Below are 15346 nucleotides of genomic sequence, written 5' to 3' on the forward strand. Positions count from 1 at the left end.
CCTGGTTGGGAGGACAGACCTCATCAGAGGGGAAGTTGGGGGCATCCCTATTGTAAAATGAGGAATGATAGCAACTTCCACGAAGTGACACATCACTTTAGTAATGTTAGAAGTCCTTATTCCTAGTTGCTTCTGGGAATGAGGCAAAGTAGGCAGGAGCCTAAGTGGGCATGTAAAATCTTTCTGTCTTTTCCTTGGACCGCAGGAATCACAACCAGGGTTTTATTTAATTCTCCCAGATCAGGCCAGACTAACTAAAATGACTATGGTGGGTGCATCTCACCAGGCTACAGGATCTGTTTGTGATGATGGTGTCATGGGGACACAACTGAATGACACAAGTAGCAAACACTTGAAATAGTGCTTGTCAGTCCAGTGTCCTTATCAGGAGGTGGTGGGGAACTATGAAGGGATGTAAGTCCCATATGGGGAGCAGGATGGAGTCAGAAGTCAGATGGGTGGAACTAGCCTGGAGTTTTGGATCTTGCAGTTCTGTCCCTCTGCCTCTGACCCCTGGGCTGAGTCAGCATAGAGAGAGGACATACTGGACCATATCCTGTGGCCTATGCTACCCACTGGCTCTATGGAAGGAGGGAGCCCCAGTGCTGGGCACAGCGGAGGCTCAGTCCCAGCAGGGGACATTGCCTCATGACAGAGCCTTAATGGGCCAGCTGCTGGGACTGATTTCTGTGACCTTTTATTTTGTTCAAGAGGGTGGATCTAGCCCCAGGTGTTAGTGAGAGGTAGCTGGATCATCAACCATGAACTTGGGGGAAAGGATGCAGCAATCTATGTAGTACAGAAGCTGAAGTGACCAGAAGATTTGGACAGAGAAAGAGCTGAGAGAGAGCCAGAAATGCCCATGGCAGGGAGCAGTGCAGTTTCAGTGACATCACAATCCCCAGAGACCAAGAGACTCATAGCTGCCTCTGAACCAATCAGAGCACTTCTGCAAGGCTTCCCACAGCCCAGCAGTTCCAGCATCATTATGTGAGGTGGCTCCTGGGGTGGCCTCAGGAGCAGGTGACCAGAGGAAGAGAAAAAATATCTCAGCCTGTGAACAGGACAGGAAGCTACTGTGGCTAGAACCTTTCAGGATGCTGTGTGCAAATCCCAGTCTCTAAAAGCATCTAGGTCATTCATTCATTCAGCGTTAATTTTTCCCCTCATTCATCACAAAACTATTAACTTGGCTGTGAATCCTAGACATGTTGATTTTATGACCCAGTGCAGAGAAAGAGAGCAAAGCCATCTCTTTTATACTCCAGGGGAATGATCCTCAACACATCAGGAAGATAGGACTCTCTAAGTTTAGTGAGGGTGGCTGTGGGTTGGTCTTCTGAGCACAGAGCGCTAAACATTGCATTGAAGCAGGTGACTTAATTCTAGAGTAAAAATTGATTAACTGTATATTTGATCTCATTAGTCTAACCAGACTCGCTCTGGGTTGGAGATGATTCACTTTAAATAACATGAATCAATAGCTGGAGTTGGATTCACAGACATCTAATAAATCTTCCATAGTGGAGATCACATGTCTGTGTTTTCATGTAGATAGATAATGCCACTAAGCTGCTATCCATGGTGTGTGTGAGCCTGGTCTGGAAACTGTATTTTGTTGTGCCTTCATTTCCCTGTTATAGGATACACAGGAAATGGTATCTGGTTTGCTGTGCCGTGGATAAATTAATCTGAAATACGTTTATCTGTCATTGGCATACAGTAGTTGCCCATTTAGGCATGTATTACTTGTAGAATGAATTCAAACAGTTTCAAGTGAACAGGGAAATTCCAGGAGTCTCATTCTCTGTCGTTCCCCTTAGAAATACTGAGCTTCCTGTGGATTCTCATGAGTCAGTCAAATTAGTTAAAAGGCTTCAGGCACCTGCGTACCTGTGCTATCTATGCCAAGTCTTAGAGAAAGGAAGGCCCAGGTGCCCTTACCCATATGTGGTTCTTGTGTTTGTGCACTTTCTGCTCTAGAGACCAGCTGTAGAGAAGTATGATTCAGACAGCCACTGAATTACTGCCTGCCATCATTCCTAAACAGTGGGTCACACTAACTCTGAGCCCAAGTTCCTGGGATCACTGAAGTGAGCGTCTTGGGACAGAGGTCTGAAGCATGGGATTGAAATGTCCTTCAGGTTAAACCCTGCATGAGATCCTCAGGGTCACATAAATGGGAAGTGATTTTGAGGATGGATTGAGAGGCTCCCCCTGGGTCAAGTTACTCTACCTAACTCTCTTTGTTTTGCAAGATGAATTCAAGTAAAGGATTGCAGCCTACTGAAGGTCATCTCCATTGTATGCGTCCTGCACTAATGGGCTCAAAGCCTGGCATGGGGATGTAGTGTGGCAGGGTGGAGTCACCATCCAAGACTGACAGTTTTCTGTGTGTATGAAGTGAAATTAACCCCATAGCACACCCCCAGGTCAGTGAGAGCAACTCACAGTATACACGGAACTCTCCGGATAACTCTTGAGTTACACCATTATCCAATATGAGTTGTATGGTGTAGAATGTTGGGTCATCTTGGGTGACATTCTGGATCAGCAGGGATCCATTGGGGTATATTGTCTCTCGACCGCTGTATGCATCCCCAGTAGTAGACTCATTAGTGGCTCTGGAATATGCTACAATCATCTTGTTCAGAGTACTTGTTACCCCACTGTACCACTTATAGCCAGAAGGTTGCACTGTCACATTGTAGAGTCGTAGAAGAACATTTCCCCCTTCAAGAACATTGTAAGGCACTGATTCAATAGCTGGTTGGGCGGTGGTAGATGGGCTCCAGAAGGTCAAAAGTGAGGCTAGAAGAGAAAGACAGAGAGAAATTCATCAAAGTGGAAACTGTTGGATGGAAAGATGGAGCCCTGAGTCCTGAGATGTTTTCATTGTTTAGTTTGACTGTTGCAGGCATGCGTGTCTCTTACTAAGCTATGGTCAGCAGGGGACTTCGCTCCTTCCTTGCCCTTGAACTTGTCATTCCTATGTTTGGAACACTCTCCCCCAGGGGTTTGCATGGCTCACTGATCACTGCCCTCAGGTTCTGCTCATATTCAAGGCAGCTTGGAGAGACGCCTTCCCTCATCTCTCTTATAAGAGATCTGGTTCTTTGATTTTTCACCTTTTCGTGCTTTCTTTCCTCTGTGGTTCTTGTCAGCATCTGACTTCCCCTCTTAAATGTCCCTTTTTGATCAGTTTTCCTCCTTTTAGGACAAAAGCTCAGTGAGTCCAGGAAGCTGTCTGATTTTGCTGGGGCCCAGGGTCAGGAACAACCTCAGATACCGTAGAAGAATGAGCGATGGCTCTGAGAGCCCTGTGTGCCCAGGGGTTTGTTTGCAGTTTCTGGGGGCATGGGTGAGCACAATGCTTCGTACCCCAGGTGTGATTTTATTGCAGTCACCTTGACTCTGTTGTTGACATCAATATTTAAAATATATTAGCCTGACAGGTTCTGTGGCAGATGTCCTTCATCCTAGCACTTCGCTGCGAGTTCAAGTCCAGCTTGGGCTACATGGACAATTCAAAGGCAGCCTGAGCTGCATAGTGAGACTCTGCTCCAGGAAAAAAAGAAGTGTTGTGGCCAATGACAATTGACTTATAATGGGGAAAAATGGAGCTTTTCCTCTTCCTTTTTTAGTACTCATGCACTGCGAGTTTCCTGTTCCTCAGCCTTCTGATCCTCTTTTGTGTCCCCTCTGTCATCTCAGACTCCTGTCCTTCTCAGCAGACCCAGTGAGTGTTTAGGGGTTCACCCTCTGGTATAGCCTCCCAGGGACTGTCCCCTCTCACCTGTAAGCAGGAGCCCCTGCCAGGGAACAAACCCTCTGTGGAAAGTGGCTGTGCGGGACTCCATGGTTTCTGCTGTCCTCCGTCTGTGGAGAAGAGCTTTGACTCAACACAGGCTCCCAAGCAAGCTGCTCAAGAGGATCAGCTGTGCTGTGCTGTCTCCCTCTGATCTGAGCCTCCTCCCAGGGAAAGGGCGGGCTTCAGAGTCATGTGACATGGGGGTGGACTCTGTGTCTAGGAAGCCTGTCTCTCTCCTTCCCTCTGGGTCCTGCCTTCCCTGTTGTATTCCCTATTTTCTGTATGAAATTTCAATATCACAGACCACACTTTGAGTCCAAGAGTCTAGCGGACTCTGTTAACCAAGACAAGAACTGTTTCAACTCCTTACTGGCCTTTGCACTGTCCTGACTTTAAGGATGTCTACTGCCTAGCGATTCCCTGGTGTATCCAAATCCAGAGCTGTGTTTTCCTATGGTACATAGAAATCCAGCTGGGCATCAGTACTTCCCTTGGTTTTTGTGCATTCTGGGAAGGTAGAATGTACTGCTAAGAGAGAGATGACAGAGATATCTCTAGCGGATAGAAAGGGGCCAGCTGAGTGATGAGGGGGACTTACCCTGTGTCTTTGGTTTCACCAGCTGGCCTCTGATCAGATGTTTCAGGAGGAGCTGAAGTTCTGGGTGGGCAGGGATGGAAATGACCCACATGTCCTGTGGAGGAAGGAGTGTGGTGGTGGGGCAGGTAAGTGGCTGTGGGCAACATTAGCTTGGTGGCAGATTCCTGGGACAGCGCCTCTCTATACAACTCTGGGCTCAGGTGTGACCCATATACTCCCTGGGTGAGTTGCTAGCTCTCTGTCCTCTGCCTTGCCGAGTCACTTGTGCTCATACTTTCTCTGACCCCAAGGGTGCTGTGAGGAATGAGGGGCCATGCTGAGACTCTTGACATAAATGGGTCCTCAGAGATCCAGGAAGGAGTGATTAGGACAAAGCATACATATGGGAGGGACCCAGAAGTGCTGTTGGGGCCAGGGATGGCAATCGCCCTACATCTGCTCCCAAACCGAAGCTAAATTCACTTTTCAGAAACTATTTTCCTAAGTGTGGACTGTGTATACTGATGTTGCCCCCTAGCGGCCATGAGGAGACTCGTGGCCAGTGTCAGGGAGGCTGACCATGCTCCACCTGGCTCTCACTGGATGTTTAAAGACTCCTCTTCCACTATTAAGCTATTTTGATACACTTGTCAGAGATCATATGAGAAATTGTCAGGGATTTTTCTCACAGATCATTTGTGAATCTTTATGCAGCTCCCATGTCATTTTATTACTGTAGCACTGCAGTAAGTTCTCAAAGAGGAAATGGTGAATAGCTAATGTTGTTTTCCATATAAGAGTCATAGATGCCCCTGAGTTGCATTTTTGTTGAAATCCAAAGAAAGATCGATTGATTCCTAAAATAGTGAGGTCATCGTATGTGTCTGGTCTGGAACTCCTGGGGTCAGGTAATTGCTCCCCGCCCCATCAGGCTGCTGGGCATCAGTGAGTCTGAGCCAGGCTGGGTTTTGCCCTCCAGGGCTATTTGGCAGTGTCTGGAGACAGCTGTGAGTGTCACACCTGAGGGAGGGAGTGCTCCTGGCACTTATTGGGCAGAATCCCCTGATATTGCTAAACACCCCACAAGGCACAGGTAACCCCACAAGTTTGAGCAGTCCCAAATGTCAGTGGAAATTGAATCCTGCCCAGCACTCTTCCCCTGCCTACCTAGATCCTCTCTTCACCCTGCTTCTTACCATTCTTTCGTTAGCCCAGGTACCCAGGCATCCTCCCCCTCATTTCACTTTCATCCGCTGCATCTGCCCTTTGTCCAAGTTCAGCTTCTCCTCTCCCCTCCCCTGGCCCATGTACCTCTTGAAGGAAGCATCCACTAGAGGGCTCAATGCTCTGTCCTAAGCTCCTGTGACCCTGGCCTGCCCAGAGACAAAGGCAGCTGCCCCGCCCCATTCCTCACAAAGGCTCCAGGGTGAAGCCTCTAAGTCAGTTGCCAGGAACCCACGGAGGATGCTCCCTGGTGCAGGTGGTGAAATGGACTTGTGGCACCGGACCAATGCCAGGGTCTGCACTGCTGTGGGAATGTAGGCTCTTGACACACTGGTGTGTCTGCCAGGGCCCAGAAGTCCTCTTGTGACCACTAGGAACAAGATTGTGGATTTCTGTCTTTAAAGGATTTTTCACTACTATCTGTGTCTGTGGGCTGGCAGGGGTGCTGTGGACTGGTGCAGACTGGACCTTTTGTGGGTTCCTCCATGAACGGGTCCTCTGTCCCCTGGAAGAATCAGCAGTGATGGGGCAGTCACTGTGGCAGGTCTCCTCATGGCCTCTGGGGCAACTCTGCAGCACATGGTCCACACTCAGGAAAGGACTTCCCTGAATGTGAGCTTGGCTTGCACTCAGGAGGTGGAGATGCAGCCTGATTTCCATCCCTTGCCCTAGAAATGCTGGCAGGGAGGGACCTCTCATGTCTTGCCCACTCCTTCCTGCGTGTCTGAGTTTTCAGCGGTGTTCATGCAGCCTGCACACTTCTGCAATGACCTATAGGGTAAGAGGGTGGAGTGACCACAGCAGAGTCAGAGAGGCTGCGGGGGGGAGGCCACCCAGGGAGGAAACAGGCAGGTATAACCTATAGTTCAGTCCATCCACATAGAGATTGAAGGTGTCCCTGAAACCTTACCCCACAGATGGCATTGCCTGCCTGTTTCTAAATCCTTGGACCTGAAGGGTCCATATTGTAAGTATAGATTAGTAGTTGAGTATTTGAGGAGGATGCGTTTTTATTTATTTTGTTTCTTGTTTGTCCTTTTGAGTCAGCATTTCTCTACGCAGTTCAGGCTGGCCAGGGGCCTGCAGTGATCCTCGTGCCTCAGCCTCCTAAGTGGGGGGCTGATGGGGTGCACCACCTCATCTTGCCACCTTGTATATGTTTTTGTACATCTTTATCAAATATTTTTATTGGGTAGTAATGGAGCTTGAACCCAGAGCTTTTGCACTGAGTTACATCCCCAGCCTATTCTCAATTTTGAGACATGGTTGCCTCATATTTCTTAGGCTCAGCTCAAAGTTGAGGTCCTCTTGTCCGGGCCTTTTACATGGCTGGGATAACAGGTGTGTGTTACCCAGCCCTGCAGAAACTTTGAAAAATCATTGGCAGTGATAGATAACAAGTGTGTGCTGTCTTAAACATTTTAAGAATATAAATAAATGCCCCGAATTAAATTCATATTTATAATAATTGGTCCAATACCCAGAATTTCTCATACTCAAACTAGAAGTCTAGCCATTAATGAGTAACTCCTTATCCCTTCTCACGCAGCCTCTGGTAGCCTCTGAGCTACTGAATTTGCCTCTGGGAATCGTCCTATTCCAGGTATTTCGTGTAAATTAAACTACACAAACAGGTGCCATTGTGCTTCCTGTTTCTTTTCGGGTTTCTCCATGTTGGAGCTGGCATCAGAACTTTGTTCTTCATGGCTAACATTCTAGTGCATTTATGTGCCACATTTATTTAGGTATTCATCCATTTACGGGCACTCAGAGTGTTTCCTCAAGTTGCCTGTGGTGAAGGCTGCTGCAGGCCGTGTTACCATGCAGGAAACTATGTGACTCCATTTCATTCTCCCAGCACACACCTGCTGGGCGTACTGGCCATGTGACCGAACAGTTGGAGTCTGTTTTCTACAGTGGCTGCTGCTTTCCCTTTTCCTTAAGGAATGTGTGAGTCTTCCAGTTTCTGTGAAGTTTCCCCAAACTCCTTATTTAACTTGCTGTTAAACAGTTACAGTAGCGAATAGTAGGTACCAGGTGATTTCCATTTGTATTCCCATAATGAGTCATTATATCGAGCATCTTTTATTTTATTTTTATTTTGAAAAGAATAAAACCAAATGAGAAAAAACCCAAAATGGAGTCATTCAAGACAATAACACGGACATAAGTACATGAATTAAAACTACAATACAAGGTGATCTACAATGGTTACCATGATGTCTTTGTGTTATCTTCAATAGAACTGCATGTATCATCAGGCACAATAAAATTGAACATAGCAGTACAGAACAAAATCAATAAAAAGAAAACATTGGAGACATTATAGGACTTCAAAAGAGGTTCGTAAACCACAATGAGTATCATAGTGAATCTTATTGTCTTCAGAGTAGTTGCCTACACTCTCAGACTTCATACTATCAAAGAGATTCGAATAAAATCACTCAGGACAAGAGAGCGATCGAACAAAATAGATTAAAATAAAATCAGTCAAAACAAGACAGTGAAAGCAATACAGGGCTTCAAATTAAACTAATAGGAAATAAAAAATGGTTGCCATGGTATATCCTGCTATCTTTGGAATAGCTGTCCATGCCATCAAATTTAGTACAAGTATGTGGGGGATGAGGTGTCACTTTGAAGGCCCTAGCCCCCTAGGACCTGCAGTAAACAATAGCCCCCGGTATGCGAGACAGAGGCGGGACAGGAATGCCTGTTCTCAGTGAAGTTCTTCTCACCCTCTGAAAACCATGCTGTGTGACCTGGCTTTGTTTACAGAGTCATGAGGAAGTGGCCCACCACCTTTTGTGACACTAGCAACAAACATAATTAACAACATTCTTGGGCTAATGAATTTCCTCCTGGGCTAGAAGAGTTAGAAAAACTGATTGTGCTTGTTTACTTCACTTAGATAGTTTAGAATAAACATTGTAGTCTGTCACATTGTAGCTTGTCACAAAGAATGCTTTTTCACTACTTAATTGTCTGTGCTCTGTGAATTGATCCGGTTTACTATATAAGAATCCTAAAATAAAGATTGTGTGTGCAGTGCAGTGCAGGCAGTAGCAATTGCCGTCTCTTCTGTTTCTTTTCTTAGCGCTGCACCCCTCGTGTCCCGATTTGGTGTGTTTGTGTGCCTTTTCCCGGAGTTCAGAGTGCTCTAGACACTCCCGACACAAGTAGACAAACTGGAACAGAATATAACCAAACAGAGTGATAAAAACAATATGAGTTTCAAATCATGATACAAGATTACCAATGTCCACTGCCTTCCCTTTCAAACAATTCCTCCCCTGTCACTTTCGCAGAGTACATTATACATTTTGTATCCCACTAATTCCTTTAGTTTTTAGATTATGGATGCCTCCTGCTATTTAAGTGGTTTTGAACCTTTTTACCCCTGAACTTGATCTCAAGTTGTATCCATTTACCTACAAGAGCCTCCAGGGTTTCCTTCCTTATAGCTGAGTAGCTTTCCATTGTATAAAAGTGTTATGTCTTTCTAACCATTTTGCAGCAGATGGTTGAGCTACCCCTACTTTTTACTGGTGTCCTGTCAATAAAGCATTATTTTCTCATTTTTGACTTTCAATCTATGAAACCTCTTTCAAGTTAATTACAATTCTTATTTAAAACATCTTGTTGGACCCGATCTCCTGACCCACTCTGCGTTTGTTTCTTTTTATTAGTGTGTCGAGGCCATCTATACTAGTGATTATGGCCAACCTTCTCTGCCTCCACTCTGCCATGCTATTTTGCTCCAATGGTTGTCTACTTTTCCCCTTCATTCCACTGTCTGCCCCATTCAGTGAGTCCCCTCTGCCACTGTTCCTGAAACCATGGTCCTTTTCTCTCTCTAGGATGTACTTACTAGTTTTTACAGGGTTGGATTAGTGGTCATGAACTCCCCTAGTTCCTCTTAGTCATAGAAGCATCTTGTTTCTCCTTTAATTTTTATAGACAGTATTTCAGGGTACGTCATTCTGGTTTGGAGGTTATTTTATTTCAGGGCTTGGAATTCTTCACTCCAAGCTCCTCTTGATTTGATGGTTTGTATCGAGAAATCTGTTGTGATCCTTTATAGGTGATCTGTGTCTTTTTTCTGATAGCTTTTAATATTCTGTTCTTGTGTTGAATTTCTGGGATCTAGGTTATTGTACGTCTGGATGTAGATCTATTTTGGTTATAGATGACTGGTATTCTGTATGCCTCATATATCTGCATATCACTTGCTTTTTTACATATCTTTGACTAGATGGGATATTAGTCATGTAGAAAAAGAAGAGCACATGGTGTATAATACAATAGGTATAGACTTTCATGACCATCACTAACCTGAAGCTTCTGAAGGGATGTAGGACAACTTCCCACTAAAATACCTATAAATACCCATTTGAAGATCTAAATATAATTTATGGTATTATACTATTAACAGTAAGTTTTTAAAAAGCCTTATTAGGTATGGGCACATGTGTAATGACAATTTTTTTTTATTTAAAGAGAAAGACAAAACTAAACGAAGCAAGACAGTAAAAGGCTAGAAGCAACACAGAATTTCAAGAGAAAAAACATACAGTAAGAGTTCACCAGTTAATAGATCACACATTGTCAACTTACAAACAGCTGTCCAAATTACAAAATTAAAGCATAAAAAGTGGAGATTAATACAGTGAGATTGCAGTCAGTTCTGTTCAATGATCCAAGAAAAACTCAGCAATATGGTTCTCTTTCCTACACATTTAAATAAACTTGCAGTTATATCCTTTAGATCACTTTCCTCTCTTTTTTATACTAACAATCGTGCATTTTAGTTTCCATTACTTCCACAGTTTTTAAAAAACTTTTTCTTTGAAGAGAAAAGAAAAAAGATTGAAAAAAAGGCCAAAAAACAAAACAAGATGGACCAAAGAAAAACCCAATGTGACAAAGCAAAACAGAGTCCTTTAGATCAGGAAGATGGACATAGCATAAAATGAAAAAAAAAATAAAAAAAATAAAGGGGGGGGGATTACTAGATGATCAACAATGGTTACCATTATGCCTCTTGTTATCCTAAAAAGAGTAGCGTATATCAGCTAGTATAAAAGAATTGAATAAAACTGTACATAAGACCAATAAAACCACATTGGAGAGCTTACAGGATTTCAAAGAAGATAATAGTCAAATAATAACGGGCATCATAGAATATCTGGTTGCCTTCCAAATGGTTGCACTCAAACTTGATACTATTAAGCAAAACAGAATATAATAAAATCAGTCAGAACAAGATGTGGAGAACAATACAGGGGTTCAAATCAGGTTAATAGGGAAACAAAAAAGTTACTATAATCTATCGCACTATTTTTAATTTAATTTTCCCTTAGTTAAAAGATACTAAGAAATAAATTAATTTTTTTTAAAAAAGGAAAGAAAAAAAAAAGGGGGGGGGGAGACTGAGATGAAAAAAAAAGAACATATCAATATAACAACACCGGTCAGAATAAAAAAATTTAACCATCATTGTGTTTCACCCCCAGATAGCTTGACATTAATAGTAGTTACCATAGTGACTCTTTCCTTGAAATATTTGAGTCTAACTTCGTATACTATAGCATCAAATTTATCAAGACAGTGTGAGACTGTTCAAGAGAATGAAATTATTGCAGAGAATTTAGAACCAGCTAGCAGAAAGCAAACATCAATTTCTATATTATCTCTTTGTCTATAAAAAATTTGCTTATACTATCGCATACATTAAGATATAATAAGGTACCACATGTTAGAACCAATGGAAACAAATGAACAAAAACTTGACGGGGCTTCAAAACAGGATGATATTAAATCAGCACTAGCTATTACACTCTTATTCCCTTCAAAATAGTCATTTGTACTATCAAAGACAATAAAATAAAAACACCCAAATTAAAACCATTCCAAGTAATGAGTGAAAACATTATATGGCTTCAAACCAGTGTGGGAATCATGATTGCCAGGTACTTTCATGTTTTCTTATCATTTCTTACACTAGGGAAACTATTTGGTATTTATACAGGTGAGTTTGATTTATTTCACTTATAAGTATGGTCTCGAGCTGGGTCCGTTTATTTATAAATGTCTCAATGTGATCATTCTTTATAGCTGAGTAGTACTCCATTATATAAAAATACCACAACTTTTTTATCCATTCCTCAGTTGATGGGCACTTAGGTTGTTTCCAAGATCTGGCTATTACAAACTGTGCTGCTATAAACATGGGTGCACATATATCACTGTGGTATGATGCTTTCAGTTTTTCTGGGAATATGCCTACAAGTGGAATAGCTGGGTCAAATTGGGCTTCCAGTCCCAGCTTTCTGAGAAATCTCCAGACTGACCTCCACAATGGTTGCACCAGTCTACGCTCTCACCAACAGTGCAGGAGAGTTCCATTTTCCCCACAGCCTCTCCAGCATTTGTTATTGGTGGTTTTCTTGATCTTGGCCATTCTTTCAGGAGTTACATGAAATCTCAGTGTGGTTTTAATTTGCATTTCTCTAATGACTAGTGATGCTGAACATTTTTTCATATATTTATTTGCCGTTTGTATTTCTTCATCTGAAAATAGTTTATTCATCTCCGATGCCCATTTTTGGATGGGGTCTTTGAATTTTGGGGGTCTGATTTTTTTTTAATTCTTTGTATGTTTTAGACAGAAGTCCTTTGTCTGAGGGACAGTTTACTAGGATTTTTTTTCCCAGTTTGTGGGTTTACTTTTCACTGTTAGAGATTTCTTTCAATGTACAGAAACTTTTTAATAAGATGTGACCCCAGTTATTGACTCTGGGAAGTATTTCCCGTGCGGTTTGAGTCTTGTTCATGAATTCTCTACCTACCCCTATGTCTTCAAGGTTTTTACCCAATTTGTCTTCCAATAGATTTAGTGTTTCTGTTTTAATATTTAGATCTTTGATCCATTTAGATTTTATTTTAGTATATGGTGACAGGCACGGGTCTAGTTTTAGTTTTCGGCATATGGAGAGCCAGTTTTTCCAACAGCATTTATGAAAGAGACTGTCATTGTTCCAGTGAACCTGTTTGGCCCCTTAATCAAAGATGAGGTGGTTGAGTGTGTTTGTAGTTGTGATTGTATCTTCTAATCTATTCCATTGGTCTTCGGCTCTGTTTTGACTCCAGTGCCATGTTGATTTTACTATGTTGCTTAGTAGTATAACTTCAAGTCAGAGATTGTGATGCCTCCTGCCTTGCCTTTGCTGCTTAGAACTGTCCTTGCTATTCTAGGTCTCTTCTCACTCTAGATGAACTTTAGGATTGATTTCTCGAGATCTATGTTGATGGTATTTTTATCGGGATTGCATTAAATCTGTATAACAGTTTTGGGAGAATGGCCATTTTCACAATATTTATTCTTCCTATCCATGAGCAAGGGATGTCTTTCCATTTCCTGAGATCATCTTCAATTTCATTTTTCAATGTATTATTATTTTCCCTGTATAGGTCTTTCACTTCTTTCATGAGAGTAATTCCTAAATATTTCATTTTCTTGGTTGCTAGTATGAAGGGTGTGGCTTCTCTTATTTCTCTCTCTGTGATTTCGTTGTTAGTATATAAGAATGCTATTGATTTTTGAGTATTGATTTTGTATCCAGCCACATTTCTGTATTTATTTATTATATCTAGGAGTCTTTCAATGGAGTTTTGGGTGTCTTCTATGTCGAGTATCATATCATCTGCAAATAGTGATAATTTAACTTCTTCTTTTCCTATCTTTACGCCTTTTATTTTTCTTTCATGTCTAAATGCTCTGGCTAGTGTTTCCAGTACTATATTAAATAGGAGCCGTGACAGGGGACATCCTTGTCTTGTGCCTGATTTTAAAGTAAAGGCCTTCAATTTTTGGCCATTTAGTATGATACTGGCTGTTGGTTTGTCATAGATGGCCTTTATTATGTTGAGTTAAGACCATCTATTCCAATTTTCTGTAAGGTTCTTATCATAAATGAATATTGTACCTTATCAAAAGCTTTTTCTGCATCTATATAAATGATCATGTGATTCTTACATTTACTCTATTGATATGGTGGATTACATTTATTGATTTATGTATATTGAACCATCCCTGCATACCTGGAATGAATCCCACTTGGTCATGGTGTATAATCTTCTTGATGACTTGCTGCATCCTATTTGCCAATATTTTATTGAGGATTTTTGCATCTGTGTTCATTAGGGAGATTGGTCTGTAGTTCTCTTTTTCAGTTGGGTCTTTCTCAGGTTTTGGTACTAGAGTAATATTTGCTTCCAGGAATGACTTAGGAAGGATTGCTTCCCTTTCAATTTCATTGAGGAGTTTGAGGAGTGTAGGCATTAGGTTCTCTTTGTATTTCTTGTAGAATTCTACAGTGAATCCATCTGGGTCTGGGCTCTTCTTTGTAGGTAATGACTTAATTACATTTTAGATTTCATGAGTAGAAATTGGATTATTCAGCAGTTTTACTTCTTATTGACCTAGCTTTGGTACTTCATATGCTTCTAGAAATCTGTCTATTTCTTCTGTGTTATCTAACCTTTGAAAGTAGAGGTTTTTGATATAGGTGTTGATGATCTTCTGTATTTCTATTGGATCTGTGGTGATTTCACCTTTTTCATTCCTTATTGCATGAATTTGAGCTTTTTCTTCCCTTTTTAAAATAAGGTTGGCTAGGGTCTTATCAATTTTATTTATCCTTTCAAAGAACCAACTCTTTGATTCATTGATTCTTTGTATTGTTTTCTTAGTCTCTATTGCATTGATTTCTGCTCTGATTTGTATTATTTCCTCTCTTCTTTTGGCTTTGGGCTTGACTTGCTCTTCTTTTTCTAGCTGTTTGAGGTGTAGCATCAAGTTGTTTATTTGTATTTGTTCTGTTTTCCTGATGTGGAAACTCAGTGCAATAAATTTCCCTCTGAGGATGGCTTTCATTGCACCCCAAAAATTCCGGTAAGTTGTGTTTGTGTTTTCATTTGTTTGTAGGTATTGTTTAATTTCCTCTGTGACCCACTGATTACTCAAGAGTGTGTTATTCAGTTTCGATGTGTTTATGGGATTTTTGCAGTATCTTTTATCATTAATTACTAATTTCATAGCGTTATGATCTGATAACATGCAGGGGATGATTGCAACTCTTTTGCGTTTCTTTAAATATGTTCTATGAGTTAATATATGGTCTATTTTAGAGAATGACCCATGTACTGCTGAGAAAAATGTGTATACTGTTATTCTTGGGGGGAATACTCTATGTATGTCTATCAATTCCATTTGTTCACAGGTGTGATTCAGTTCTTTTATCTCTTTGCTGATTTTCTGTCCTGTTGATCTGTCCATTGGTGTCAATGGTGTGTTAAAATCTCCTGTTATAATTGTATTACTGCTAATTTGGTTTTTCATTTTGGATATTACTTGTTTTGTATAACTGGGTGCTTTGGAATTTGGTGCATATATATTTAAAATAGTTATCTCTTCCTCTTGAAGTTTTCCCGTAACCAGTATGTAGTGACCTGCTTTGTCTCTTTTGATCATTATTCGTTTTTAGTTCACATTGTCTGCAAACAGGATTGCTACCCCCGCTTTTTCTGGGGGTTCCTGTTGCATGAAGTATTGTTTTCCATCCTTTGACTTTTAGTCTGTGAGTATTCTTTTGGGTTAGATGGGTTTCTTGTAGACAGCATATGGTTGGATTTTGTTTCTTGATCCATTCTGCCTATTTCTTTTAATTAGT

At 41.6% G+C, this 15346-nt stretch overlaps 1 protein-coding gene across 2 annotated transcripts in view; it reads right to left on the bottom strand.

Annotated features, from left to right (window-relative positions):
- LOC100721022 (carcinoembryonic antigen-related cell adhesion molecule 21-like) overlaps positions 1–5782 on the bottom strand; it is a 38999-nt gene extending 33217 nt beyond the window's left edge. Inside the window, exons 1-4 of one of the 2 annotated variants that reach the window (XM_063252829.1) lie at positions 5700–5782; positions 4410–4503; positions 3797–3879; positions 2452–2811 (exon numbers count right to left, since the gene is read on the bottom strand). In XM_063252829.1, coding sequence (XP_063108899.1) covers positions 2452–2811; positions 3797–3879; positions 4410–4503; positions 5700–5715 — 553 coding nt within the window. In that variant the 5' untranslated portion in view covers positions 5716–5782. Of the gene's footprint in view, positions 1–2451; positions 2812–3796; positions 3880–4409; positions 4504–5584 lie in introns of both variants that reach the window. The other variant, XM_063252830.1, reaches the window with a different exon arrangement.
- Between the last annotated feature and the right edge of the window lie 9564 nt (positions 5783–15346).

Source organism: Cavia porcellus, unplaced genomic scaffold, assembly GCF_034190915.1.
Source record: "Cavia porcellus strain 051 isolate PalLab524CR breed Dunkin Hartley unplaced genomic scaffold, mCavPor4.1 scaffold_7, whole genome shotgun sequence".
Lineage (NCBI taxonomy): Eukaryota > Metazoa > Chordata > Mammalia > Rodentia > Caviidae > Cavia > Cavia porcellus.